At 40.7% G+C, this 27,544-nt stretch overlaps 1 protein-coding gene across 50 annotated transcripts in view; it reads right to left on the bottom strand.

The window, feature by feature from the left end:
* Positions 1–27,544, bottom strand: part of nfia (nuclear factor I/A) — a 607,739-nt gene that overhangs the window by 322,553 nt on the left and 257,642 nt on the right. For 48 of the 50 annotated variants that reach the window (XR_011357787.1, XR_011357794.1, XR_011357786.1 and 45 more), the window contains exon 3: positions 6,830–6,892. The exons of the other annotated variants lie outside the window; for them this stretch is intronic. Coding sequence is in view for 19 of the 48 variants with exons in the window: in XM_069938538.1 (XP_069794639.1) it covers positions 6,830–6,892 (63 nt within the window). In the remaining 29 variants the exon portion in view is untranslated. The remainder of the gene's footprint in view (positions 1–6,829; positions 6,893–27,544) is intronic. 50 annotated transcript variants of the gene reach the window in all.

Raw genomic sequence — 27,544 nt, 5'->3', positions numbered from 1 at the left:
CAAAATCAAATAAAATTTTTTTAAAGTTCCACCAATTAACTTTGAAGCTAGAATCCCAATGAGAAAATCAAGAGAAAATTCAAGTGTTTGCTTTGTTCCACCTGTACTATGTTGCCTATAGATTTCCAAAGCACATTTTTGGGGCTCTTCACCTCAATGAAGGGCATATTCTAACAAGATCAATGGGAAACATTGCCATTTCCAAGTTGACACAAGTAGAAATTAATGAAAATCTGAATGTAAACATAACTATACAATCCACAAAGACAGAAGATTGGATTAATCTTTTTATAGGATTATAGGAAAATGGTGCATTGTCAACTGACATTCATAATCCTTCTTCCCCAGATCATCAGATGTGTTTAATTGAATGACAATCTTGTAACCTTATTACCTACCATTTGCTCTGCTCAGTTTATGGCCCATTTTTTTAAAAATATCACATAAACAAACATCACCAACAGCAAAGAGATCACAGGAAAAATGAGCAAATCTCTGAAACTGTCCCAGAACAAAAACATGATTGCAGACTCAATCATTTAACAAAACCAAACAAAAAGAATTCCATTACAATGAGTTTGCCGAAGTACAAGTTCCCATTTTTTTCCTGAGATTCACCTCATAAAATAAATACAATCTATTTTATTTTTCATTCTCCACTGATGAGATTTGTAGACTATCTCAAGAATTATCCTCTCCAGGATAAGGCGCTGGTGCTGGAAATTTAATGCTGCAATTTATTGCGATCTGAATTCCAGTCAACCATTTCTATGCACAGAGAAAAATTATGTTGGGAAAAACATGCATGAAGCCATTATACAAAATAGAAATGTTTCAGGGGGGAAAAAAACTTAACACCTTAAATTAAGATGAAAAGAGGAATTATGTTGGGCTGAACTATAAAATTGCAGTGAACAGTTCCTCTGAGAAATGTCAGCTATCAAGTGTTAAACTTCCAAGACATCTGAGACATCCTTGTACGCATTATTTTTTTTTTACACAGCCGCCGCGATAATTTCCTGTCGATAATTTTCACACTTACCTTCGTTCACACAGGAAGGATATTTACATTACATACCTGAGTCACGGTAGTTTTGAAGACTGGATGTGGGTCGATGTCAACTGTGCGATGTACAGTGTTACGGCGTCGACATCGTCTGCGATGCATCATGCACGCCGTATTCGTTAGCCCATTGTTGCGGACCGCCTGCAGTTCAGTTTAGACTGCAGGGAGTCTGCAAAAATATCTAGGAAAAATTTTGGAACAGGAATGAGTCTCTCATATCCGTTCCGAACGTTTTATACAGCCTGCGTTGCAGGAAATTTTAAAAAATTTAATGTTACGCAGTGGCTGAATAAAAACCATGCATGTTGAAACAGGGGTGTTGAAACATTTTGAAGATCAGATACTCACATACCTGATCGTCATCTCCGCTGTGTAATTGGCCATGAAAGAGGTAGTCCGGATGCAGTTTGCATCCAGCCCCTCAGCTTCACCCCGGGGGGGGGGGGGGAGGGGGGAAGTGCCAGACAAAAGACAACTCAATTCATTTGACTGAGAACACTAACCTATGGAAGAAATGTGCAGGTAAATGCTCAAGTAACATTACTTTATTTTCTTACTAAATATTTGTTTGTCTTTAAAACTGATTTTAATTAAAATTTATGTTTAATCGAATCTAATTTTTACTTTTAAGTAAAAATATTTGAATAGTTTTCAAATACCTTTGACAATCAGAATTATTTAAAAAACTATTCAAAAGCCTGGCAGCAATGAGCCATCAAAGGCTGTCAAGATTGTCTGGAGAAGGGGCCTTAGGTTCTGTTGCCTGAGGTTTGGTTGATCTTGAGAGTCTGCTCCACCTTGTACGATGCCTCTGGCTCAACCACATCCAGAAAAATTAAGCCCAGGTGGCAGGGATAACAGACAGCAAGTCTTGGCAATGGCCTGAATGCAAAATGATTTTGTCCATTTGATCCATTTTATTTTATTTTTAAAATGAGTGAATATTCCACAGTGCTCGATGCAGACAAAACATTTGCAAAATGCTGATGTTACTGTAGGGTAGCATGGTAAAATACAAATTTCCAACATGGCCCCTTCACTTTTCTTTCTATGATCAAACACACATTATTGCAAAGGAACCCACACCAAGTTACGATTGGTGATCTAATCTAAGATAATTGGTGCTTAATCTCATTTTAAGTAAATTTTAGAAAACAAATTAGTTTTTTTCCTTAAATTCTGCATTTTTTCATTTAAAAGTAACCAGTTAATGCCAAAGACATGCCACAATTGTGTATATCCTCTCCACTGGAACATTCACATAAATATTGAGGGGACAAAATCAGATCAGAAATGATATATATTGCAAAAAAAAATGGATCTGCTTTGGACTTGCCAAAACCTTTCCACCATCTTGAGGGCAAAATTCAGGAGGCTGAAGGCTAACCATTTGCACGGAGAACACTAACCTGGAAGATGAAAAGTAGCCTGCTGGATAGATATACCATCCACCATACAAAACACTGATTCCTTCTGCCGCCAGTGTACAATGCCAGCAGTGTGTACAATTCACAAAGTGCAACTACAGCAGTTAATTAATTATCTTGGGTACTCTGACAGCACCCTCTAAATCCACAACTCCATCGTCATGATTTCCCCTCCAATTTACACCCCACCCTTTCTTCAAAATATACAGCTGTCCATTCATTATTGTTAGGTTTAATTCTTGGGACTCCCTGCACAACAGAACTGGCACCAGAAGTACTGCAATAATTCCTGAAAGTACCTCTTCCCCACCTTCTCATATAGGAATAAGTAATAAATGATGATATTTACAGTGACGCTCAAATTCTCCCCAACCCCCTAAAAATAAATTTCCTCTTAACTTTCCCAAAATTTTCAGTGTCCAATTGAACTATCAATTGGTCTAAACTTAATAATGGCTCATAGTAAAATACAAGCTGCACAAAACTCGCTTGAAAAAGTATTTTCGGCATTAATGTAGAGTTGACGTTTCCTCTTTCTGGGATATCTGGAACCACGGGTCATAATAAAGGCCAGCAATTTAAGTGGAAGAAAGGCATTCACTCAAAAGGTTGGGAGGGAGAGGGGTGTGTTCAAGACAGATCAGTCAACATTTAGTTATGAAAGGAACCAAGGGATGTTGGGTCAGTGCAGGAAGTGATACTAAGGTAAAAGATCAGCTGCAATCTCATTGAATAGCAGCGTGCTCTACCATTCTGGAATGAGAAGGCAGAGATTGAAGGTGAGAGGGGAGAAATTTAAATGAGATCTGAGTGATATTTTTCAATGTCCTATATAATTTTAACATTTTGGCAAAATTACAATATTCGAGGTGACTTAATATTCACCTAATTAATTATTGAGAGGTGAACCTAAATCAAAAAGTAAGTAGCCCCTTCATTAAATACCAACTGTTCACAAATTTCAGCACAGTTAACACACACACACACAAAAAAAATGTTCAGCTATTTACTTTCCTTACTGGTTTTAATCTCAATTAAACTCAGTAAAACCATGAATACCACTAGAACTGGAAAGTTCATTTGTGATTATAGATGGAAGCATTATTTTGAGATGCTCACCAAAGAGGCCAATGTGCACAACTGTTGCTTCGAATACCCCGGAGAACTCAAAATCTCTCCACCCACCCATTTCCTGTGGGGAACCTTTCAAACTGAAGACCAAGAATCCTGATAGCTAAATATAGCTGGCCAGAGTACACATTCCTGTCCAAGCAGCATTTATTTTAGCTATACCGGACAGAGGCTTGTGTAGATAATGGTATTTATATCTGGAAGTGAAAATGACTACATAGAACTGATTCGGAGTTCATTCCAATCTTTCACCCTCACTGTGATTTTGAAAAGAATGGGTATTGCATTTTCAATTGTAAAAACTCTCAAAACTAATCAGAAAGGTGCATGCATATTGACGTGGAATTTTTTCCACACTTTAAAATGATGCCCCAATGCAAACCTGCTCCAGTTTCACAGAGCTACAATTTCCGTAGCTACAAGTTGTGCTATTCATCATAAGTGAATGAATTATTAACCGTGGAACTTCTATGTGAATGCACGTGAAAAACTTGCATTATTCCAAGACTGGGCAGGAGGTGCAAAAATATGTATGATCCATCATATGGGCAAGGAATCATAAAAACCTAAATTACCACAAGGATAGCTAACCTGGAGCAGCTTCTATTTTACTGAGTGGGTATGAGTTCTACAAGTCACTGTAGCAGGAAGGCCAAGTAACACAGGCAATTGCCTGCCTTGCTTCCAAGAAAGAAGGCATTTTCAGTGGAATGGATCACCTGAAATAATTCTAGGGCATACTTCCCTGCCAGAGACTCTCAAAACACCTCAATTTGGTGACAGGACAGGATCTTCATGATCCTGTTTTCAACATTGCAGCAATGAAGCCTATTGTGTGCCGTGTCGAGGCACAATTTTACTTTCATTTCAAAAATACATTTATTCATTTAAAAAAATATATTAGCACAGAAACACATTGCTTGGTTCCCTTCATGCTTATTGTGTCATTTTTTCTGCATATTCAGTGTTATCAGTTCTAAACATTTATAGTGTTCACATATTTTGTGTACATAAGACAGTTGGCACTCTTGTATCTTCATGTATTTGAAAGGCTCCAACAATACACTTGGTGCCTCAATGTCCAATGAAAGAAGGTTGCTGGACATTGAGGTCCTTCTCCACAAAGCTTTTGCATTGGCTGCACTGAGTTCTGCAATCTCTCTGCACTGATCTTGCAGCTTAGAATATATGTGTTGGCATTATTCCCTGATGGACATTTTGTTTAGTGGAACAAGTTTTGGCCAGACCAAAGAGCTTAAAGACAAGTTAATATATTTTGTTTTGAAAACATTGGGTAGTTTTAAAGAGCTTCTTTTACTGAGTTCCAGCCTCACTTGATGTCTCTCACAGTATCCATCACTGGAACTGCCTCTGGATGAAAGAGTTCTCTGTACTGCAGCTGGTTGGGATGAACAGTGACAGAGCACTTGGAATATTTCTCTGAATTTTATTTCCAAATACACCATCAACCAAGAGGGATGAAACTATCTCATCCTCATCCCAGCCATTCTGTGTGCTTGGGTGAGATTCGAACTGAATAGGAAGAGTCTGATTGGGAAGGTCCCTCTGACTAACAGCCAAGCTAGGTCTTAGTGCTGCTTAGTGAATTGTAGCAAGGAGACATTCTCTCAGATCATTTGGAATTTCTCCACGGGATCATCAAGTACTTGTCCCACAATGCCTGCAGTATGTTCCATGCTGACCCTGCAGATGGACTTGTCATGCAATAACTTTTCCACAAACAATCACTAGAACACCAGCATCAATGTTTGAACACACAATTCAACAGGTCAAATAATGTACTTGAGATAGCAAATATAAAGATACGTAAACAACATTTCTGGCTTGAGCCTTTCTTTAAGGCAGAACCCAAAATTATGGCTGTGTACCTTTGCTACATAAAGTATGCTGTATGACCTGCTGAGTTTTCTCCAGCATTGTGCTTTTAGTTCAATCACTGCATCTGTAGACTTTTGTGTTACACGAGCATCAGTCCTGACTGACTGAGTCATTGTGTGGTAGTAGGGCAACACTGGGGAACAGATAGAACTTCAGCACAAATAGCTCAGGTGACTGCCAGGCTAGAGGAGTGGGTTTGGGCCACTCCTGTATCAAGTACAGCAGCCCCAAGAGGACATTGCTTCTTACCAGTTATTGTGAGGGACCACTGCCTCCACCATCTCAGTTTTTGTTTAACCTTGCCTGTCCACTTCAGCCAATTTTTGTTACATGTCTCAGCCTTCCTGAACCAGATCCCCATCACCTTCAGGTAAGGGAACAGTGGACCAATCATGTCTGTTGCCAAAAAGTATGGCAATTATGTCAACTTCTAGTGCACTAGACTTGTATAGAATTTGTGATTACCTTCAGCAATCAATTTTCAGCTCAGAAATTATCATGTGGCACAGAATAATCTAGATCATTGAATTTATAATCATTGAACTAAGGTTAAAAGCAAATTACATATCAGGAAAACTTAAGCTGCAGGAGTACTACTTTCAAATTTCCATCTTACAGTTTCAATGACAGACAATTCAACAGAAAATCTGATATAACTAATTATATTTCCAATCATTTTCTAATGAAGACACTGCCCCTTTAATACTGATTGTAAAATTTCATATTGAAAATGGTTCAAGTTGTTCATGAGGGATGCTGAGCTTATTGAAAATGGTTCCCTTCAGTTTAAAAACATCCATTCTGTGTAATACATTTGTTTAGAGAAATGCCTTCTTCACTAATGCTATGTGTTTGAGAAAGCAAAGCTCAATGGAAACTAAACTGACTAGGTTTTCCCCTTCCACATGACTAAGGTCTTTATTCTTCAACAGAGGGAGAAGCAATGAGCTCACATATATTTTTATAAATCAGAGCTTCAGAGAGCAATTTTTTTTTAACACTTTGAATATTGTGTCAAAGCTACCATCACTGAACAACTTCACTAACAGTCACTGGACATATAACTCTGCTTTTTATGTTTTAATCACAAATCTAATGTTAAAATGATGTAAATGAATTTTACTAGGCAAGAACTTACTTCAAAGTATCTGAAGGCATTTAATTCTTGCATCCAATTCCACTCAGGGTTTTTAAAGGCAATTTAATACATTATTCTTTGAAAACATAAGCTAATTTTAAAAGAACAGCTGTTCTTTTGCAGAATCCAACAAAAGTCAATACCGCTACGTGTCAAATTGATACATACCATTTTCTGGCTGGTCCTTGATATCCTCACTTGCCTGGCTAGGACTTTCAGACTGACCTGAATCTGAAAGACAGAAAATATAAGCCGACCTATTAGAATGGATCATGGAAACTTCATCACAGAAGCAGTCTCTGTGTCACTGCAAGCTTCACAATGGGGAGCATCTAATCTAATCCCTGCTCTTAACCCACATTCTTCAGTGTTTTCCTTCTTCGTGTTTCTTATCTACTTTTGCACGAAATACAACTGGCTATGTTCAATTGCTAATTGTAGTGATGTATTCTATAATCTCAAGTATCTTTCTCAATTTAGGACAATCTCAGAGAGAACGAAAATCAGAACAACAGAGAATGGCATCATTGACGATATGCTACATTTTTCAAAACCAATAAAAATATGTGGATTTTTATTCTTGTTAACAATTATAATTGTAAACTGGACACTGCACAATAGAATTAGGACACTGGTTTGCTGTGTGATTTGTAACTTGTTATTCAGTCAGTTTTCAATCTCTGATGTGGGGAGGTCTGAGCTGAAGACTCGTTTCATGCATTCTGGTGAGTAGCAGTTCAAATGACGATAATTTGGCCTAGAATTTACTTGGTGCCTGCAAAGGCACATTAAGTAATCAGGTGCATGCTGATAATCATTTTGGTCATGAATCTGCAACTTTGAAACTCAGTAGCTTTACCTACACAAGGTAAAGCTCCCCCTCAGGTGTTGTGCCAGTGCAGAGAATCCAGAGTGCTGTGAACTGGTGGATCACTGCTGAGGGAGGTAAGCATGAAAAGGGTCAAAGTGTAGATCCGCTGGATGTGATTGGCTCTAGGGATGGGAGCCTCCATCGTTAGGTGGACTGGCATTGGGAATTGGGTGATTGGTGAATAGGTGAGGGATTCGCAAGGGGTGGTTGTGGTGCAAGATGTTTGATAGGATGATCAGTGGGAGGTATAATGGCCGGGTGACAGGAGTCTGATCAGTTGACTCAGTAATGCTTAGAAGGCTGAATCAAACAGTTAAACTTTGAGGCATTGGCTGACAGTCAGTGGCAATGTGGGGGATGTGATTGGTATTCAAAGGAGACCTATTGTTTATATAACTTGAAGGATATGTATCAGGATCAGATTATTAGCATTAGGCTTGGACCTACTACAGAAGGCTTTCACTGAAGCTCACAAAAAACAGCCCTTATAGTTCCTTGGCAGACACATGGAGAAACCTGGGATAGAAATGACAGACTTTGTGAACCACAAAGTCTCTGATTTTTATTCACTATTCATTTTGCACAGATATCACTCCATGGTATGGCTACTTACAGGGAAAATCTATCCGCCTCCTTTGGTAACTTAATTATTGTCACATACTTTGCCTTTCAAAGGTTACAAACTAATCGCAATGAGTCATAACATTTATGGATTTGTGCCAGTGATGTGAGAGGCCTTTCTGAAACCTTGCAAATCTCTGATCTTTGAATTCTGACAAAATCTGAAGAAAATTTGCTTCTCCATCCCTAAGGCACAAGCTCTATCATCTCAGGTCTAATGACACCTGTGTGGTCTTATTCTCTTTACTTGAACCAGTAACTTACTGCAGCTTCTTCAACAACATCTACAGACACTACCAATGAATATGACAACAACAGCAGGAACATGAATGCATCACCCCCTGCAGTTTTCCCCCAAGTTACACACTATCTGACATGAAATACTCTTGTCCTTCATTATCACTGGGTCTAAATTCTAGATCTTACTATTCATTACAATAGTGGGAGTACTTCCATTTTATGGTCAACAGCAGTTAATGGTGATAGCTCAACACCAGTTTCTCATGTGCCAATAAGATTGGCTTTGACAGCAATGCCCATAATCAATAAATTATTATTTTTTTAACTCTCTCATCTCCTTATGTGGCAGCGACGTCTTTTGATTATTTTCAATTATGATGCTTTGCATCATTGTAACCTTAGATGGGGATGTCTCTGCCACATTGAAAGTTTTCAAATGTAGCTTTCTCTCCTTCCAAACAAGGTCAACAGTAAGGACCACCAAAAGGCAACAGGTAGATGATGATTACCAGTGAGTTTCCTTGGTCAAAGCAAACGGCAGTACCTTTTGATTTACTTTTGATATACATTCCAAATTGGAGTGTAGAGCTTTTCATCTGGGGCTTCCAATGACAAAATATGTGGTTTAGGAGCATTGATTTTATGCGGTGACAACAGAAATTTTGTGCGTGCAAGTGAAGCATAGATAAGAGGAACCCAATTATATTCACAACACATTTCAGGAAGCCTCTTACAATCTGCATAATTCCTTGATTCTACATCAGTCCAAATGAAAACTGCAACATAATGTGGCTAGAAAGATCAAAAGGCTGCATTGGGATTGGAATTTAACAACATTGCAGTAGATGTTCCAAGCAAGGTATTCTCATAAGGCCTCCAAAAACAATTGGTAAATATTAAGCATGGGAAGACACTCAACAATAATAGCATAGAAAGTTTGCTCTAATTGCCATGAACTGCAAGAAGTGAACAAACCTTTCATTTGGGAGCGAGGCAGCGAACCTATTTCATGAATTTCTTCAGAATGGGTGTTCAGATATAGACTTGGGCCCTTTATTACAGTAAGTGTCAGGCCAGCAAAATGTAAGTTGTTTCAGGACTATAGCTACACTGAAGCAAAATTAATCTCATAGCCCTTTAAGGTTCATTAGGAATGCCGAGCTCACAGAATGAACAATCGGATTTGGGACGAAACGTCACTCTACAAATGGAATCAACGGGAACTTACTGTGTGTTCTTTAACATGCAACTTTTCCACAATGGAAAAGATAAAACTTGGTATCAGTTACCATCCTTATGCTGTCATAAACTGTGTTCTTGCTTATTTAAAAGATATTCCCTGCAATACCTGAAAGAATTCTGTTGCATTACAGATAAATGCTGTTGTGACCTTAGCAGCTATGTAAAGAGATTTTTCAGTCTGCGAGGTTTTACAAAAGTGTGCCAGTTATAAAACAAAATAGTTTGAATTTTTTTTTATTTATTTTGCCCAGATAAGTGTGGTGCACTTTATGAACAAGAATCTTTCATCATCAATGCTACCTGAGATTTTTTTTTTTTTAACCATCTGAAGATGTGGGCCCTGAAAATCTGTAAGCAGTATGTTTCTGAAACTTGTGTGTACAGAGGACAGATAGGAACAAGGTCAGAATTCATCTGAAATACATTTTGGCAGCTCAGGTTTCTATATCTTAGAACATAGAACAGTGCAGCACAATCTTGTGTTTGCCTTTGTTAAATGGGAAGATCTAAATGTAATTGGGCCTAGGCTAACAAAGTCCAAAACTTCATTTGAGATTCAGAGGAATTTAACCCAAGTTTCTGCAGGTGAGTTAAAATCAAAATCAAAGCCACTGTGTCATGTCATCAAAATTTGGGCTGAGAGTGTTGTAAGGGGAACATGGCACAGTCCTCATCGAGGGCTCAGTAGTAGACAGGGTCAAGAACTTCAAATTCTTGGGTGTCAATATCTCCAATGATCTGTTCTGGAGCCTCCATGTTGATGCAATCACAAAGAAGGCTCACCAGCGGCTATACTTAGTGAAGTGTCTTAAGAGATTCTCGTAAACTTATACAGGTGTACGTTGGAGAACATTCTGGCTGGTTGCATCACTACCTGGTATGGAAGCACCAACTCTCAGGATAAGAATAAACTCCAGAAGGTTGCTAACTTGGCCTGCAACATCTCAGGCACCAGACTTCACTCCATTGAAGACATCTACATGAGGCAGAGTCTTAAAAAATCAGTCTCAAGGACCCCACCGCCCAGACCTTACCCTTTTTTCACTCTGCCACCATCAGGGAAATGGTACAGGAACCTAAAGACGAGTACTCAATGGCACAAGGACAGCTTCTTCCCCACTGCCATATGATTCTTGAATAATCAATGAACAGCAGACATTGCCTTACTTTTCGTGCACAACTTTTTTTTAATTTACAGTAATGTTGCAAGATGGTTATAGTATGAATGTTGCTCTGTGACGCTGCCGAGTTTCATGACTTGTTCATGATAGTAAATTCTTATTCTGATGCTGGATATTTGCCCAAATAAGAAGAAATTGCTGAATGAGCTCAATCAAGTCTTAAATTGGAGATAAGAGGGCAGTTACATCACCAGCTCCTGGTCCCCAAAGGCATGGTTTCCCTGTCAGATACAGAACATCAAGGAATCAATTCACATGACTTGCTGAACAATTTATAGATTATCGTGCATTCAATGGGGCATCAGTCACAATTCTGCTAATATTTGTATATACAAAAGAAAATGCATTTGAAAAAGACAGTAATTATTTTCATAAAATGCTTTGAAGCATTTGAACTTGAAAACTGCAACATCATTGGAGCACGATTTTTATAAACGCTTGCAATCTCAAAATTCTGCTATTGATTACCAATATACCAAATATGTATGAGCTCATATTACAAGTTGTAAAATAATAAAATAAAACTTATGAAGCATCGCACCCTTTCAAAATGTTTGTCCAAAACTGTGGTGTTCAAATATATACCTGTACCTTGTACGCCACATTCACAGAATAGGTCGGCCCAACCTTCCTGCACTTGTTGCCGCTGCAACCCACAAGATTCATTTCCATCCCATTCAGCTGCTTGCTCTGTTATCTGCCCTGGAAGTGTCAAGTATACAATTCTGATAGATGCAGGTGTGTCCCGATATCACTGTTCCAGTGATCACAGCTTTATCACGATGTATTATTGGGTGACTGTACAGTTTGGCAAAGGTCCCTTTCTTTATAACATTGGGTTTCAGTACTGGTGAGCACATATCTATTATATAATACTTAAATGGAGTGCAAGTCAATAATGGTCAGTTTTTGGATAACACTCGAGCACAGCACTCACAGGCAAGAATTTCTCACTGTTTTGCATTTGATACAATAATAGTGGGTACAATTCTGTCACTGTAGAACACTGAGCATAGATCAATCACTGTGTTAGATTCAGAGAGCTGTGTCACACAGAAAAAGGCCCTATGGGCCAGCTGGTCAATAATACCCAAGTTGTTTACCTGAGTTAGTCCTAATTTCCTGTGTTTGGCCCTTAACCTTCTAAACCTTTGCTACAACAGAAATGATTGGCAATGGTCTCTTACATTTTCACACTCAGATATGGTACAGGTGGGCTTCGATCTGTATAATAGTGGGCTACAGTTCTGAGAGGAACAGATACATAGCAAAATTCAGCAGGGATTTTATCTGAAAGCTGCACCTGGCAATTAGAGTCAGGTGACTCAGGCAGTTGGATTTCAAAAACCTCAAATCATCAGGAAGCTGATTGGGCAATAGTGAACTTGTGACACAGGGTTGTATTAATTTACTTCAACTCAGCAGTCTGGAGATGGAATTATGGACCAGATTTCCACACTGTACATATAGCAGTGAGTAGGAAATTCACAACTAACTAGTTTTATTTTTACATGCTCAATGGCCGTGAGGGGTGAGCGAGACCAGTTGGGGAAGCAGTTTAATACACCCTTGGAATAGCTGTGAATGGTGTACCTCAAAATGGCCCCTCCTTCCCTTGAGCTAGCCATTCAGCCCATCACACCTCTCTCTGGTATGCCCCGTGCCCACTCCCCTAGACCCCACATTGTAACTCTCCCATCAGCTCTGTGCTAAATGCTCTGGTTGACCTCACTCTCATTCAAGTATGTACCCTTGCAGCAAGTAATAGACATATCTGGTGTGATGTATCTACTGGACATGAACAACCCTATGTACCCAAGAAACACTGGTAGTCTGCTTTCAATGCTCTCCAAGGAATGTTGCATCCTGGTATAACGTCTATACAGAAGCTGAAAACATCTTTGTATAGCCTAACATGTATAAGGATGCTAAGCAGTGGGCTAGGAGCTGCATCGCCTTTTGGAAAGCCAAAGTTCACCATCATACCAGAACTCACCTTGACACATTTGCTACCCCAGATGCCACATTTCAACATATACACATCGATCTGGTGGGTCCTCTCCCTCTGTCAAATGGGTACAGTTATTTCACACCTGTATAAACCATTTTAGCAGGTGGGATGATGTTACGGCTGAGACAATAGCCAGAGTTTTGGTCCACCATCGAGTAACACGTTATGGCACACCATCTATGATATATGATGACATACCACATTGGATGAGATCCAAGCAACTTAATTGGGATAGACAGGTCTCTCACCAACTTTACAGTGCCCTTTTAAAGACTTGGTCCAGGCATAATGAACTAAAAAAATACTTTGAATTACCACTGTCTTTTACCTTGATATTGCCCCTGTTACAGACCCCGCATCTAAATGTGAACAACAACCTTGCACTCAATGTCAACAAAACTAAGGAGCTGATTGTTGACTTGAGGAAGGGGAAGTCAGAGGTATACAATCCAGTGATCATTGGGGGATCAGAGGTGGAGAGGGTGAGAAAATCTAATTTCTTGGGAGTCACTATCTCAGAGATCTTTCCTGGACTCAACACATCAATGATATCATAAAGAAAGCATATCAACACCACTACTTCTTCAGGAGTTTGCAGAGGTTTGGTATGACATCAGAAACCCTGGCAAATTTCTACAGAGGTGTGGTGGAACGTGTGCTGACTGGCTGCATAATGGTCTGGTATGGAAACACCAATACCCCTGAGTGTAAAGCCCTCCAAATTGTAGTGGACACAGCCCAGGACATCACAGGCAAAACCTTTCCCACTACTGAGCACATCTACAGGGAGTGCTGTCATCGGAGAGCAGCAGCAATCATCAAAGACCCTCACCACCCAGCACACACTGATCCCATAAGGAATGAGGAATAGGTGCCACAAGATTCATGCCACCAGGTTCAGGAACAGCTGCTATCCCTCCACCATCAGACTCCTCAATGACAAACTCAGTCAGAGACTCATTTAAGGACTCTTACTTGTGCACTTTATTGATTTTCTTTTTGTTCTCTCTGTATTGCATAGTTTGTTTACGGTTCTTTGTTTGTTTACATGTTTTATGCTGTGTTCAGTTTATTTTTTGCTCTTCCAATTTGTGGTAATTCTGCCACCCCGCAGGAAAAAGTAATCTTAGGGTTGTATGTGTTGTCATTTATGTACTTTGACAACAAATACTGCTGATGTTAGAACACAAAATACTGCAGATGCTGGCAAAATGAAATAAAATTTAAAAAGCTGGCAAATATTCAGCTGGTCAGGCAGCATTTGTGGAGTCAACATTTTGAATGAAAGACCATTCATTTCTGATGCAAGGTTAATGACCTGAACTGTTCACTCCGATTCCTTCCCCACATACAATGCCCTACCTGGTTTTCACTACAGTGAAGCAGTGACAAGGGAGTGAATGGAGTAATGAGAGCAGAAGGAGGGAGGGATGAATAAAGGGCAAATGAGTTGGGGGGGAGCGATTGAAGACGCAGCAGTAGAAGTGAGTAGAGAGAGGATTTTTAATTAAATTTAAATTTGGACATATAGCATGGTAATAGGTCATTTCAGCCAAGGAGTCAATGCTGCCCAATTAACCTTCACCTCCGGTACATTTTGAATGATGGGAGGAAACCGGCGACCCCGGGGGAAACCCACGAAGACATGGGGAGAATGTTAAAAACTCCTTACAGATGTGACTTGAACCCCGGTCCCGATCACTGGTGCTGCAAAGGCATGTACTAATCGCTATACCAACCATGCTGCCCAGGAATGAGTAGAGCAGAGGGGGAGGAGTGAGTGGTGCAAGTGGGGGACTATGTGGAGGAGTGAGGGGGAAGTAGTGAAGGGGGGTGAGAGGAACAGTGAGGGGGATGTGTGGGCAGAGTGAGTGGACCTTGAGGGGTAGTCAGAGAGCATTGAGGGAGAGTGAGGGGTGAGTGGAACAATGAGGGGAGAGTGAGAGGTTCAGTGAGGAAAAACTGAGTGGAGCAATGTGGGGAATGAGGGGGAGTGCGAGTGGAGCAATGAGGAGGGAGTGCGGGGGATGTGAGGGAGGAGTGAGGAGCAGTGAGTGGAGCAGTGGAGGGATGAGGGAGGAAAAGGAATGAGGGGGAGCGAGTGGAGTAGTTGGGGGGAGTGAGGAAGGGGGAATGGGGGTGAGTGGAGCTGGGGGAGTGGGGGAAAGGGGGAACAGGGGGTGAGTGGAGCAGTAGGGGGAGAGAGGGGGAAGGGAGAATGGGGTGAATGGAGCAGGGGGAGTGAGGAAGGGGGAATGGGTGAGTGAGTGGAGCAGTGGGAGGGTGAGGGGAAAGGGGAATGAGGAGTGAGTGGAGCAGCGAGGAAAGGAATGGGGGAGTGAAGGGGAATGAGGGTGAGGAAGGGGTGAGAGGAACAATGAGGGAGAAGTGAGTGGAGCAGGGTGAGGGGAAGGGGAGTGAGTGGAGCAGCGAGGAAAGGAATGGGGGAGTGAGGGGGAAGGGGAATGGGAGTGAGGGGGATGAGGAAGGGGTGAGAGGAACAGTGAGGGGGAAGTGAGTGAAACAGGGTGAAGGGAAAGGGGAATCGGGAAGTGAGGGGGAAGGGGATGAGGGTGGAGCGAGAGGAGCAGTGAGGGGAATGAGTGGAGGAGTGGGATGTGTGAGGGGGTAGGGAGAATGGGTGAGTGAGTGGAGCATTTTGGGAGTGAGGGAGAAGGGAAAATGAGGGAGTGAGTGGAATAGTGGGGGGAGTGAGGGGGAAGGGGGAATAGGGGAATGAGGGGAGTAGTGAGGAGGATGTGAATATGAAGTAAGTGGATCAGCGAGGAGGACTGAGGGGAGTATGAAGGGAAGTGATTGGATCAATGGGGGTGAGAGGAGAGTGGGGGGGGTGAAAAGTGAAGTAAGGAGGAGGTCATATGTATCTTTAAACATGATTTAAAATGTCAGTTCTTTGCTAAATGCAGTTAAAAATTATGACACCCTTTTCACGTGTGACCTTTCATTGTAGTTTGGAATTCTGCAAAGAAACAGTGCAGCACTGGTGGAGTTGGCATGGGAGTGACTTCTCCCCAAATTGGGGGTTCTCTCAAGTGCGGAGATATTCAAAGATGGGCAAGACTGAACGAGTTGTGCTGACTCCGCCTGCTTGGAGGTTAAATAAACAAAAAGAGTAGCATTCTGACAAACCAGCTTTGTAGAACACGTCAAATTAAACAGGAAAAATGTTAAGTAATTTCCTGGCAGACATTTGACCTGCATGGAAAAACTCAGCGATCTCGTGAACCCAGTCTAGTTATGAGTACTCCTCACCTGAGTTCAATTCACTTCCTCACATAACACTTGTATATATCAGCATTCACGTTATGCTTTTAAACCTATGAAAGGTGCATCATTGATGTCATAAGGTGATCTTTCTTCTTCTTTGGATACATTCTGAGTGTATGATGACATGATCTCATGCCGGTTCTGTGGTTCTGAGCTGGTAGAAGAGAAGAATGCAGATCTGCAGTCTCTGCCACAGATGGTGCAGATGGTGCTTGCCCGGGCAAGCGAGCAACACAAATTGGTTGGGAGGTTCAGCACTTAATCTATTGATTTAATGTGACCTCTGCATGCTCCTGCCATTGAGACACAGGGTGTTTTGCTGCATGCCCCTTCACCAGTTTAATCGGTCATGGGCTAGTGATTCCTGAAATATCGGTAAGGAAGTTACATTTTTCCATAGACATTATGAATTTTCTTGAAGCATTTAATCTGACTTGCTGAAAATCTTTGGAATTTGATTAGAATCTGAAGAGCAGAATTAGAGGAGTAGGGGGGAAGGGAAGAAACAGAGTGGAGGTAGAACAAGGGGGGGGGAAAACAGGGGCAGAGAAACAGGGGGGAGAAACTAAGAGAGAGAGAAACAGGGAGAGAGAGAGGGGGGAGAAAGAGAGAGGGGAAGAAACAGAGGGGGGAGAAACAGAGGGGGAGAAACAGGGGGAGAGAAACAGGGGGAGAGAAATGGGGGGAGAAATGGGGGAGAGAAACAGAGGGGGAGAGAAGCAGAGGGGAGCACGCGGAGGGAGAAACGCGGGGAGAAACACGGGCGGAGAAATGCAGGGGAGAAACGCGGGGAGAAACGCGAGGGAGAAACACGGGGTGAGAAACAAGGGGGGAAAACGGGGGGGGGAGAAACGGGGGGGAGAAACAGGGGGAAGAAACAGGGGAAGAAATGGTGGGGGGGAGAAACAGGGGGGCTTCCCATCTAACATGCCATGCCCATAGTGGCAATGTCTGAGCAATATTTTCAAGTCAAAGGCAGCTCTGTAAGAAATACATCTTTATCTAATTTAAAGTATTCTATTTAACATTTTTAAACATGGAAAAATGCTGTGGCCCAAGAGTGGGCCATGGCTCAGTGGTTGATAACCACTGGATTAAACTGTTCATGAGGTTGCCAGTATCAGGCAGGTGGATGATGTGGCCTCCTCACTGGAGACATTTCATTGTAGTCAGAGCCTTGATTTTGGCAGGGTGGGGTGGGGGGGGAGGTGGGCCTGGGAGGGGATACTTAGCTCATCCCACCTGACAATAGATTTGGAGGATGTACCGATGCAATGTGAGGACTTCTCCAGTCTTTTGAGGTGTTTGTTTATGTCTCCAAATCTTAGAGGACGATGGAGATCATTACTGCTCAGGAGAACAAAAATGTCAGGTTTGAGGACTTGATCTTCAAATGATTTATCTTGCAATCAATGGCTTTCTTTGAGGACTGGAGTCAGTGGTGAATTTTTAAATTGATATCGTGCCTGGTCACCTATCAAAAATGAATCATGTTACCCATATTTTCCAGTGCCATGTGAATTTTTATTGTCAGGAGATGAAACTCTGTGATATGAAAGAGAATCTTCTGTGTGCTTAGTGTAAGATCATTCCTCTTGCATGTTTTACTGAAGCCAGGAGTGACTTTGGGCACAGCCTTTCCGTGTGTGCATGTGCAATTGTTGTCTGAGTGACATAATTCAACCATCAAAGCTGAAATGATCTGGTTCTGGGGTGGAGGCAACAAAGATTGAACAGTGCCTGATTCTGTACACACCAACATCAATTCGAATGGACATCTGCTGGAGTCGAGGTGGTGTGCTGGTGAGAGGTGAGCGCCTTGCTTAAACCCAGCTTTAGTCTGCTCAAAAATCACAAAGTGATGAGATGCAATTCATGTCTTGATACATGATCTGATGCATGCTTTCTAATAACACCTCGACTGTAAACTGGCACCCTGCAAAAAAACTGAATCATTTGTGGTTAGAATTTCAACATCTGATCATATCTAAATTTGTACTTGTAGCTGGGGAAAGCTTAACCTTTGAGGAAGTTTGAAACCACTTACAATTATCTTTGTGGTTTTTGAAAAAAAAGACATGCAATGACTAATCATGGATAAAGTGTGCTTAAATAGCAGCTCTGTTAACATGATCCTAATATTTATTCCAGACCATCCAAAATCATATCCAAAGCAACTCCTTCTTCATAGATTTATTTTTCACTGTTTTAGAAGCGAATACACATATAGTGCAGACTATTAACCTTAAGATTCAGTCTTGTATCTATTTACTGGTGTGCTCTGTTAGCCTATTTTAAATAGTAATACCAGATTTAGCAAGGGTATCAAAGGGCATGGAAACTATCTGAGGATCAGGATCTTTCCAAAATGTCTTCCTCCAAGTTGTCCGAGAAATAGATTAATAGATTTAATGCAGCTGTCCACAAAAAAAATAAAATACTGCAGGTTTAATGGAAGTTGTTCCCTCAAAAAAAATAAACCATCACTTTGACTTGTTAAGATCTACTGGAAATTCAACACCCATCAGTATCAAATTTTCCATAAACATGTCTTTAATATTCAAATTTTTGTTCCAGACATTCTATGCAAACATAACATTGAGGGGGGAAAAAAACCATGAAATTAAATGTTCTACCAGCTTTGCTTTGTTAGAAGCTGTGTAACCTATAAAAAATAATCTTGCACGAGAAATAGCATTTATCATGAAATAAAATATGGTTGCAAGACTAATATATGTGACCCTCACTACAGCATTGTTTCTTCATTATGTAGAAATAATGCTGTTCGCCCATCTCAAGTAATGACAATGAGCTGAGGTAGTTCTTTTCAAACTTCTGATTCAGTCAGTCAACAAAAACTATTCTTTATTGCATCTGTCTTTCAGATTCTCCAGACAAAAGTTAGAGTCAAACCACCAGATCCACGAAGGATATGGGAAACACACTGTAAAACTGGGGGAAATCTGTGGTATATTTAAGGTTTTAAAAGTTATGTGTAAAGTTGAAAATACATAATAACAGTCTGTGCAACTTCTTTGAAAATGCCACTTTATAAGATGGGAAAAATACATAAATTCAAATGGGAATCTCATCATTATTCGGCATCAGCCTCACGTCCCTTGTCTCTCATCATGTTGCCTCAGCCTTATTTCCAGACAAAAATAAACACTTTAAGACTTTACTTGTTTGTATTCCCCTCAGCAGTGTGCTACGCATCAGCAGCTAAAAACAAAGAAACTTTTAGCTGCTCAGACACAGTACAGAAGCGCCTTGAACAACGAACCAGGGGAGAACATTCACAAAGCTTGACAGTCCGTTCAATGCGAACTTCAGGGCCATAATGCATTCCAAGTCCCTGCACTAATTAAATATGCATTTGCACAGCTCGATCGATGCAAGTCATGGATCGGGTGACACACCTGCGCATCTTGGGCCGAAAGCTCCCAGAGAAAACACAACTGCCTCCTTATCTTTTCTCATAAGCTTGCGATTTCTTCACCTAGATAACTAATTTAATTCTCTCACCCTTCATCGAAACCGGATTAGGAAAGTCAATACTTTTTTTTGTACACTGATGATGGATATTGTGCTTTTTATTCAGTTTTGACCTTTCAAAAAAAATACAAGACAATGGCATTGGTTCCTACAGTAAACTGATGCTGCAAGTCTCACAGGGAAGTAAAATACAATAGGAAACAGAAACCCTGCAGGCCACCCCAGATAGTGTCCCTTTCTTCAGGGAAGGTTAATAAAAATAGAAGAGGTAAATTGTTCAATCTAAAAGCAATAAAGTACATCTGAATATATCCAGATTGAACTCTGACTTGTCAGCAAATATGGTTGGAATGATGTCAGCATATAATGGATAACCACTGTACCACAGTAAAACAATAACTATCCTTGAATCTACATGGATTTGCCCCCTACTGATTTTTGTGCAAAGTTGCCCCGCACTTCTCAGTATTTTTTTACTCCAGATTAACATCCTCCCCTCCCCCAATGCTGTAATGGGAAGTAGAACATCCTCAAAAAGGCAGACCAGTGGAACTTAGAAAAAATTAGAGAGTTTACATACTGCAACATAAGCACAAAATAAACAAAAGAATAGAATTCAGATTCAATGAATCATACAGGCAGAAGGCTAAAAATAAGAGACTGAAAATTTTAAGGCGCCGACATGATTGCAAGATGGTTTTGTTTGCATTATTGACAGTTCCATAGTGTGATTTAAAATAAATAACATTTTTTCCAAGAAAAAGTCTAAATCTTTGCTACATTTGGCATTTAATATTCAAAAATTCTTCTTGATAATTTTTTATAAAATTCTTACGGGCAGTGAGTTGATTTTTTTTTTCCAATTTTTGTTCAAAATTTCTTCTCTGCAAAATCTGCTTAAATTTCACCTCAGGCTACTGTTAAGTGTTTCAACTGGCCTGAGTGCCCTTGGGCAAGGGCACACCAGCTCTTGATTTTTATCCTGTGACCCCTGTCGAAAGAATTTAAAAAGCAAAACTCAGCTGTGATATCTCCCACTGTCAGACAGCTGGCCGATCCTTGCTGTGCACGTTTGCACATGATGCTTGACCAATTGGTGGACGTGGTGGATTGCCAATAGGACTGCACACCAGCAGAAGTTATAATCTGTGGAGCGAAGGGAATAGAAAAGGAAGGAAGATCCTCCAAAGTATTGGTCTGGGTTTTATCACATTGCAATTCATTTGCATGGCAGTTGGTGAATATTTGATTAAAATAGCAGAAGAATGTGGAGTGAGCAAGCAGGTTTGAATATGAAAATCTTGCTGGGCTGGTCATCTTAAATATCACAAGCTGATTCTGGTGTAGCACAAGATGTAAACGTTGGCAATACCTCGGGGAGACTAATCATCGATTGAAAAAACTGTGCCACCTCAAAGCAACTAAGAAACTTCTCAAGTTCTACCTGAGTTATTTGATTTCACCAAAATCAAAACAGAATCATGTTTTTGCTTGTTCCATCTAAGAAGTAATCAAATTTTCGACAAATTGTGTTTACATAGGTATACCGTAAATATTCGTGTATAATGCAATCCCCCATTTTTGAGGGGAAAAAGGGAAAAATTTTACCACTGTGTATAATATGACCCCCCCCTCCCCATACCCGCCTGAGTCACGCTGGTGTCTCTCCGCTCGCCCACCTGCCTGGCTTCCTGAGTCGCGCTCGCGTCTCTCTGCTCGCTCGCCTGAGTCGTTCTAGCGTCTCTCTGCTTGGCCTCCTGAATTAAGCGCTCGCATCTCTCCGCCTGCCCAGCCTCGAGTTGCACTCACATGCCGCTCACCCGTCCGCCGTCCTGAGTCATGCTGCCAACTACCGCTCACCAGCCCAAGTCGCGCTGCCGACTACCGCTCGCCTGCAGAAATTTTTTTAAATTTTATTCTCATGTATAATGCGCCCCCCCCCCTATTTTTGAGGGGAAAAAGGGGGAAAATTTGTTCGTATTATACACAAATATTTACGGTAATCATCCTTTGCACTAACATTTTGTTCTTTCTTAGGTGAAATGATTTATTTGGATTCATTATCAAGCACAGTTGCACATTGTTGTGATCATCCTCAATGTAACTTGAACAAGATCCTCCTGCATAAGGTAATATAAAACACAACAGCACAGAAACAGGCCCTTCTAGTCTGTGCCAAACTACTTTGTGCCTAGTTCCACTGACTGTGCTTTTTATTCTTTTCAGTAACAATTTTAGTAGACTTTTATTAAAAAGGGTATCACTTTTAAATATCCTCAAAATAGATGGATGGACAAATAGATGGCATGAACATCATATTGATTCAATATTCTTTTATTATCATATAACGCACAAAATTTGACAACTTTTGCCTGCCATCAAGGAACACAAAGAGCGCCACTGGCGCTCTCTTTTGAATCTCTTTCTCATGTTGTTTCATTCACTACCCACCACCAACCTGCTCTAGCAGCCATGTCCTGAATAACTAAGCCAACCTGGTCATTATTGGTGTTACCAAGCCTCTATTATTGGTGATCTGATGCTATGGGATATCATGGAGTCTGAAATATACTGTGACCATTCCCCCTCACACACCCCATTGACCTTTAAAGCATTGTGGTGCCTCTTTTCTTGCATTTATCTTGCTAACAATAGGATGTAATCAAGTATTGTGATGGGGGTATGGGGAACACTGTGAGGCATAATCCACAGAATAAAACTATGTTGCTTGGCTAATCTGCCAGTTTGTGTAGGTTCTTCAGTAATAGAGGCTTGGTAACACCAATAATGACCAGGTTGGCTTAGTTATTCAGGACATGGCTGCTAGAGCAGGTTGGTGGTGGGTAGTGAATGAAACAACATGAGCAGGTTGGTGGTGGGTAGTGAATGAAACAACAGGAGAAAGAAAATCAAAAGAGAGCCCCTTAGAGAATTCTCTACCCGCATTCTCCTTTTCGATCCTTTGGCAAACCCAAGCTCCCAGATTGGAACCCCGATACAAACGGGAAGCTTTCAGCACCTGAAGCCCTTTGAGAGTCCTTCTTGCCATTAGTACCCTCACAAATCTTGGTTCCAATGCCTGATTCCCATGAGCCAGTCTCCATCAGCCCATGTGAGTCCTTCAGTCTCCAACAGCCCACAGCCTGTGAGGGACTTTCAAGTCCAGTCTCCAGCAACCTACAGACAATCTGGATCCCTCAGTTTCCAGCAGACTGTGTGAGCCCTTCAGTCTCCAGCCTGTGTGGGTCCTTCAGCCTCCAGCAGCCACCCAACCTGTGTGGGTCCTTCAGCCTCCAGCAGCTACCCAGCCTGTGTGGGTCCTTCAGTTCTCCAGCAGATACCAGGTCTGTGTGGGTCCTTCAGTCTCCAGCAGATGCCAGGTCTCTGTGGGTCCTTCAGTTTCCATCAGACCACAGCCTGTGTGAGTCCTTCAGTCTTGAGCAGCCAACAGCTTGTATGAGTCCTTCAATCTCCAGCAGTCCATAGCTTGTGTGGATTCTTCAGTCTTCAGCATTCCACAGCTTGGTGTGAGTCCTTCAACCACTAGGCTCCTTCTCCAGTCTGCTGCCGTGGTTGCTTTCTCTGTGGGGTTGTCTCCCAGGCTTCACCTTCTCAGCAAGAGGTTGTTCTCCCACTCTGATGCCCAGCAGTAGACCACAACACCTCATGGCCTTCTGCCAAGCTTGGGCAGGGTCATCTTGGGAACAGACCTCTGTGGTTCCAGCAGCACCATCATTTTCATCAGACTTGCCAATGGAGACAGAAAACATCTCCAAATCGCGCTTCATTAGTCACTAGAAAACAGCCAGGTCAACCCCAAGTATTGATAACTAACCAGAAATCCTTGCGGACATCTGGAGAGAACTCAGAGGAGGTATGACATTTTTAAAACAAGTAACTTGTTGTACAGTTTAAAGCAAGAGAATGACCTTTTGAGTATAGTATCAGGAGATACCCCCTTAATGGCACATCTTCATTTGCAATAACCATGTCAGATAAAAAGACCAAGAGGACAAAAAATCATAAAATGTTATGATGACTTTGGATAGGGGATAACTCTGATCTATTGCATATCCTTCATGGATGTGAAACATTCTAATGATTGTCAACCTTAACTGCAAATACAGAAACATAAAATGCAATGACATTTGGAAGTTCCATAATGTATTTAAAAAATGGTGCAACTTAATTAGGCTAAGACTCTTCAAAAGATTTTTAACAATACTATGTTCTTACTGGTGTACTCTTGGGAGGAGCAACCAACCAGACCCAGCATCAATAATCAAGAAAGAAATTTGAAGTGATGTTCATTGGACAAACAGTAGGTGCAGAGTTAGGGTTAAGATTATATTTACAGACACTGTAACATCCTTACAAGCATTCCTTCAAAACAATTGCAGACTTGGGGAAAAAGAAATCAAGAAAGTGAAAAGAGGTATTTATAGCTTAACTTTCAAATTAGGTGTATAGATCAGTGATTAAGCTGCTGTGTGAAAGGGCTAAGCACAGAGCACAAAAACATTCACAGATGTTTTAGATGGTCTTTTAGACGGCTATTCATTGGACAATCTAGCTGAGCAAAACAGCTAAAATGTGAACGTTCAAAAATTGTCAGAATTTATTGTAAATGGCCCCCTAAATACATAAAACGATAGTGATTATACAGATTATTCCTTTCAGAACAAATTGCATTTAACACTTATCCCATAGCTTAAAGCTTACATAACTGTAGATATGATTTTTTAATTATCATATTAAATAATCCCTGTTGTGCAGAATTTATTACAATGCATTTTTGGCTGGCTGACATAATTATGAGATTTTGCTATCACATCTGGACCAAGCTTGCAAAAATACTGTTTCATGCAATGATTTAAAAATAGAAATCTCTAAAATCTTGCCAAATTACATGCAAGTTTTTGATTAATTTTCAAAGTTATCAAGGCTATTAGCTTTGTATTCACCATATTTTCTTCACGCTATGCAGGTTTTGAAATTTACATATCCTTATGAGAGGCAGAGATGAGATAGAGGTAGATAAGCTGTTCCCAATGGTGGAGAAGACTTGAACCAGTGAACAAAGCCTCAAGATCCACAGTAGTAGATTTAGGATAGAGATGAGGCGGAACTGCTTTTCCCAGAGGGTGGTGTATCTATGTGATTCTGCTGCCCATTGAATCAGTGGAGGCGACATCAGTAAATATACTTCAGGCAAAGTTGGAGAGAATTTTACAAAGGGAAAAGGCAGGTAGATGAAGATGATGCTATCATCAGATCAACCTCATTGTATGGCAGAGCAGGCTCAAAGGCTCCTATTTCTTATTATCTTAACCAAATTTTTCTCCAGTTGTTTTTGAATACTCAATTTTTCACCTCGAGACAAAGCAAAGATTACTCTTCCAAATTACAAAGTTTACTAAATGCAAATTTCATGACTTCAATGAACTTCATGATTCCCATGATCTATCCAATTTTAAATAAAAGTGACTTCCTTCTGAATGCATAATACTTCCCATAGAATATCATTGTTTTCCTTCACTTCCCTCATTCATTGCACTTTTTCTATAACATTTTCAGCTGTCTCAAGCAACATTCCATATGATTCTTCATTTGCAGCAAGCATCAAAGACCCTCACCACCCAGCACACGCTCTGTTCTCGCTGCTGCCATCTGGAAAGAAGTATAGGTGCCACAAGGCTCGCACCACCAGGTTCAGGAACAGCTGCTACCCCTCTACCATCCAAATCTTCAATCGGAGATTCATTTCAGATCTCTTACTTGTGCACTTTATTGATTTTCTTTTTGTTCTCTCTGTGTTGCAGTCAGTTTGTTTACATTTGTTATCTGTTTACATCTTTTACACTGTATACAGTTTATTATTTGCACTACTAATTAGTGGTAGTTTTGCTGCACCCATAGGAAAAAGGAATCTCAGGGTTGTATGTGATATCATGTGTGTACTCGGACAATAAATCTGAATTTGATTCTTCAGTTCTCCTTATGTCCTACTTTGCCTGCCAACATCACAAGAATTCTGCCATATATCTATGAAGAAATACTGATTTAAAATACTATATTTAAAATTAAGTTTTCTTTTCACAAAATATTAGTAATCAGTTAAAAAATATCCAGTCCAAAACATTAACTAATATTGGTTCCCAGTAATGAAGGGTCATCTGAGAAATGAAAGAGCTTGCAAGAGCATTAAAATGCAAAATAACAGATTGAATTTTACAGTTCAAACCATTTTTGACAGATCTGTATACTCAAATTCTCTCTGCTTCTTCTTCCTCTGCACCCTAAATTAGCTTGCAGAATGAACAAGAGGACACAGTGAGTCTGACATTTTATGGAAGAGAAAACGAGAGATGGGAAGAAAGAAAACCTCTCAGGTGGAAGCCATATCTGCACTGGATGTTCAGGTACTAGATCTCGGGGCTGAATCTCCACAAGTACCTGTATTACCTTGTGAAGATCATATGAACTTTAAAAGGATATCTTCTCAATCAGAGAACTGCTGCAGCAACCAAAGTAATCTGAGAGCAGGGCAAGAATGCAAGGATATCAGAGTATATGTAGGAAGAATCTTCATTGCTCTTTTTAGGGTCAAGTTGGAGTGATTCACTGTTCCATGGTTTTCTCTCCTCTGCTTGGGAAATGAGCTCATGGCATTTTTTTTTTGTTCAAAATAAGTGAATGACATTTCATTCCCATTTACAGGAAGAAAAGATGAGGGAAAACGAAGGTGGGAAATATGAGGCTGTGGGTTGGGTATGAGAATATCATACTACAATGGCCAGTCACCATGACCTCAGCAACAGCTGTCTCAATAAAGACCAACATTCTCTCAACCTTTGGAGTTACATCTTGCAAATGTGCCTCCTCCAGTTATTCCTGTGGTGTATAGAAGGGAAGGGAAAGAGGCATCTATTTGGGTAACGTGGCTCTCAAGGATGAATAGCATGGCTGTGGGTGGAAAAGATATGATGCAAGGTTCTGAAGCTTACAGTAACATTAAAATTGTGGGATGCAGGAACCTTTAGAGTATAATTAACTAAATATAAATGATATAAGGTGTATTGATTTAAGAAGTGTTTGAGGTTGGTTGTGGAGCGGGCAGGAAATGTCACATCTTGCCTTTGACGTCTCACATTATTCCAGTCCTAAGAGTTTGATTCCTTTATTTATTTCCTTAGTTACTTGCTCCCACTCGACTTAGTGGTTCAGGTCAGTGGGACTAAAAAAAACGGTTCGGCACACAGACTAGAAGGGCCGAAGGGCTCTGTTTCTGTGCTCTAATATTCTATGGTTCTAATGATACTGGTGACCAGTGAAGCAAATGGATTGTCATAAAAATGCATTTGCCTCACTATCTGGGGAAGGAATTCACACATCCTTGCATGGTCTGGTATATATGGACTCAAGACATCTGTTTAATTTGACTTGATGATGTGGGAAAGAATAAATATGGACTGAATGAATGACTGGCACTGACCAAAACATTGAATTTTGACTTGGCAAATAGCACCCAGTTCAAACTGGCAGATTAGCCAAGCAACATACCTCACAGTGTTCCCCATACCCCCATCACAATACTTGATTACATCCTATTGTTAGCAAGATAAATGCAAGAAAAGGGGCACCACAATGCTTTAAAGGTCAATGGGGTGTGTGAGGGGGGAATGGTCACAGTATATTTCAGACTCCATGATATCTCATAGTATCAGATCACCAATAATAGAGGCTTGGTAATACCAATAATGACCAGGTTGGCTTAGTTATTCAGGACATGGCTGCTAGAGCAGGTTGGTGGTGGGTAGTGAATGAAACATGAGAGATTCATCTACTTGACCGTAAATTGACCAACAAGAGCATTACAATCATTCCCTAATGAGCTACACATGGAGTGCATCTGGCAGTATAGAAATGGGCAT

The sequence above is a fragment of the Narcine bancroftii genome, chromosome 5 (genome assembly GCF_036971445.1).
Source record: "Narcine bancroftii isolate sNarBan1 chromosome 5, sNarBan1.hap1, whole genome shotgun sequence".
Taxonomy (NCBI): Eukaryota; Metazoa; Chordata; class Chondrichthyes; order Torpediniformes; family Narcinidae; genus Narcine; species Narcine bancroftii.
The sequence above is the reverse complement of the archived record's forward strand: the minus strand, read 5'-3'. Positions and strand labels throughout refer to the sequence as shown.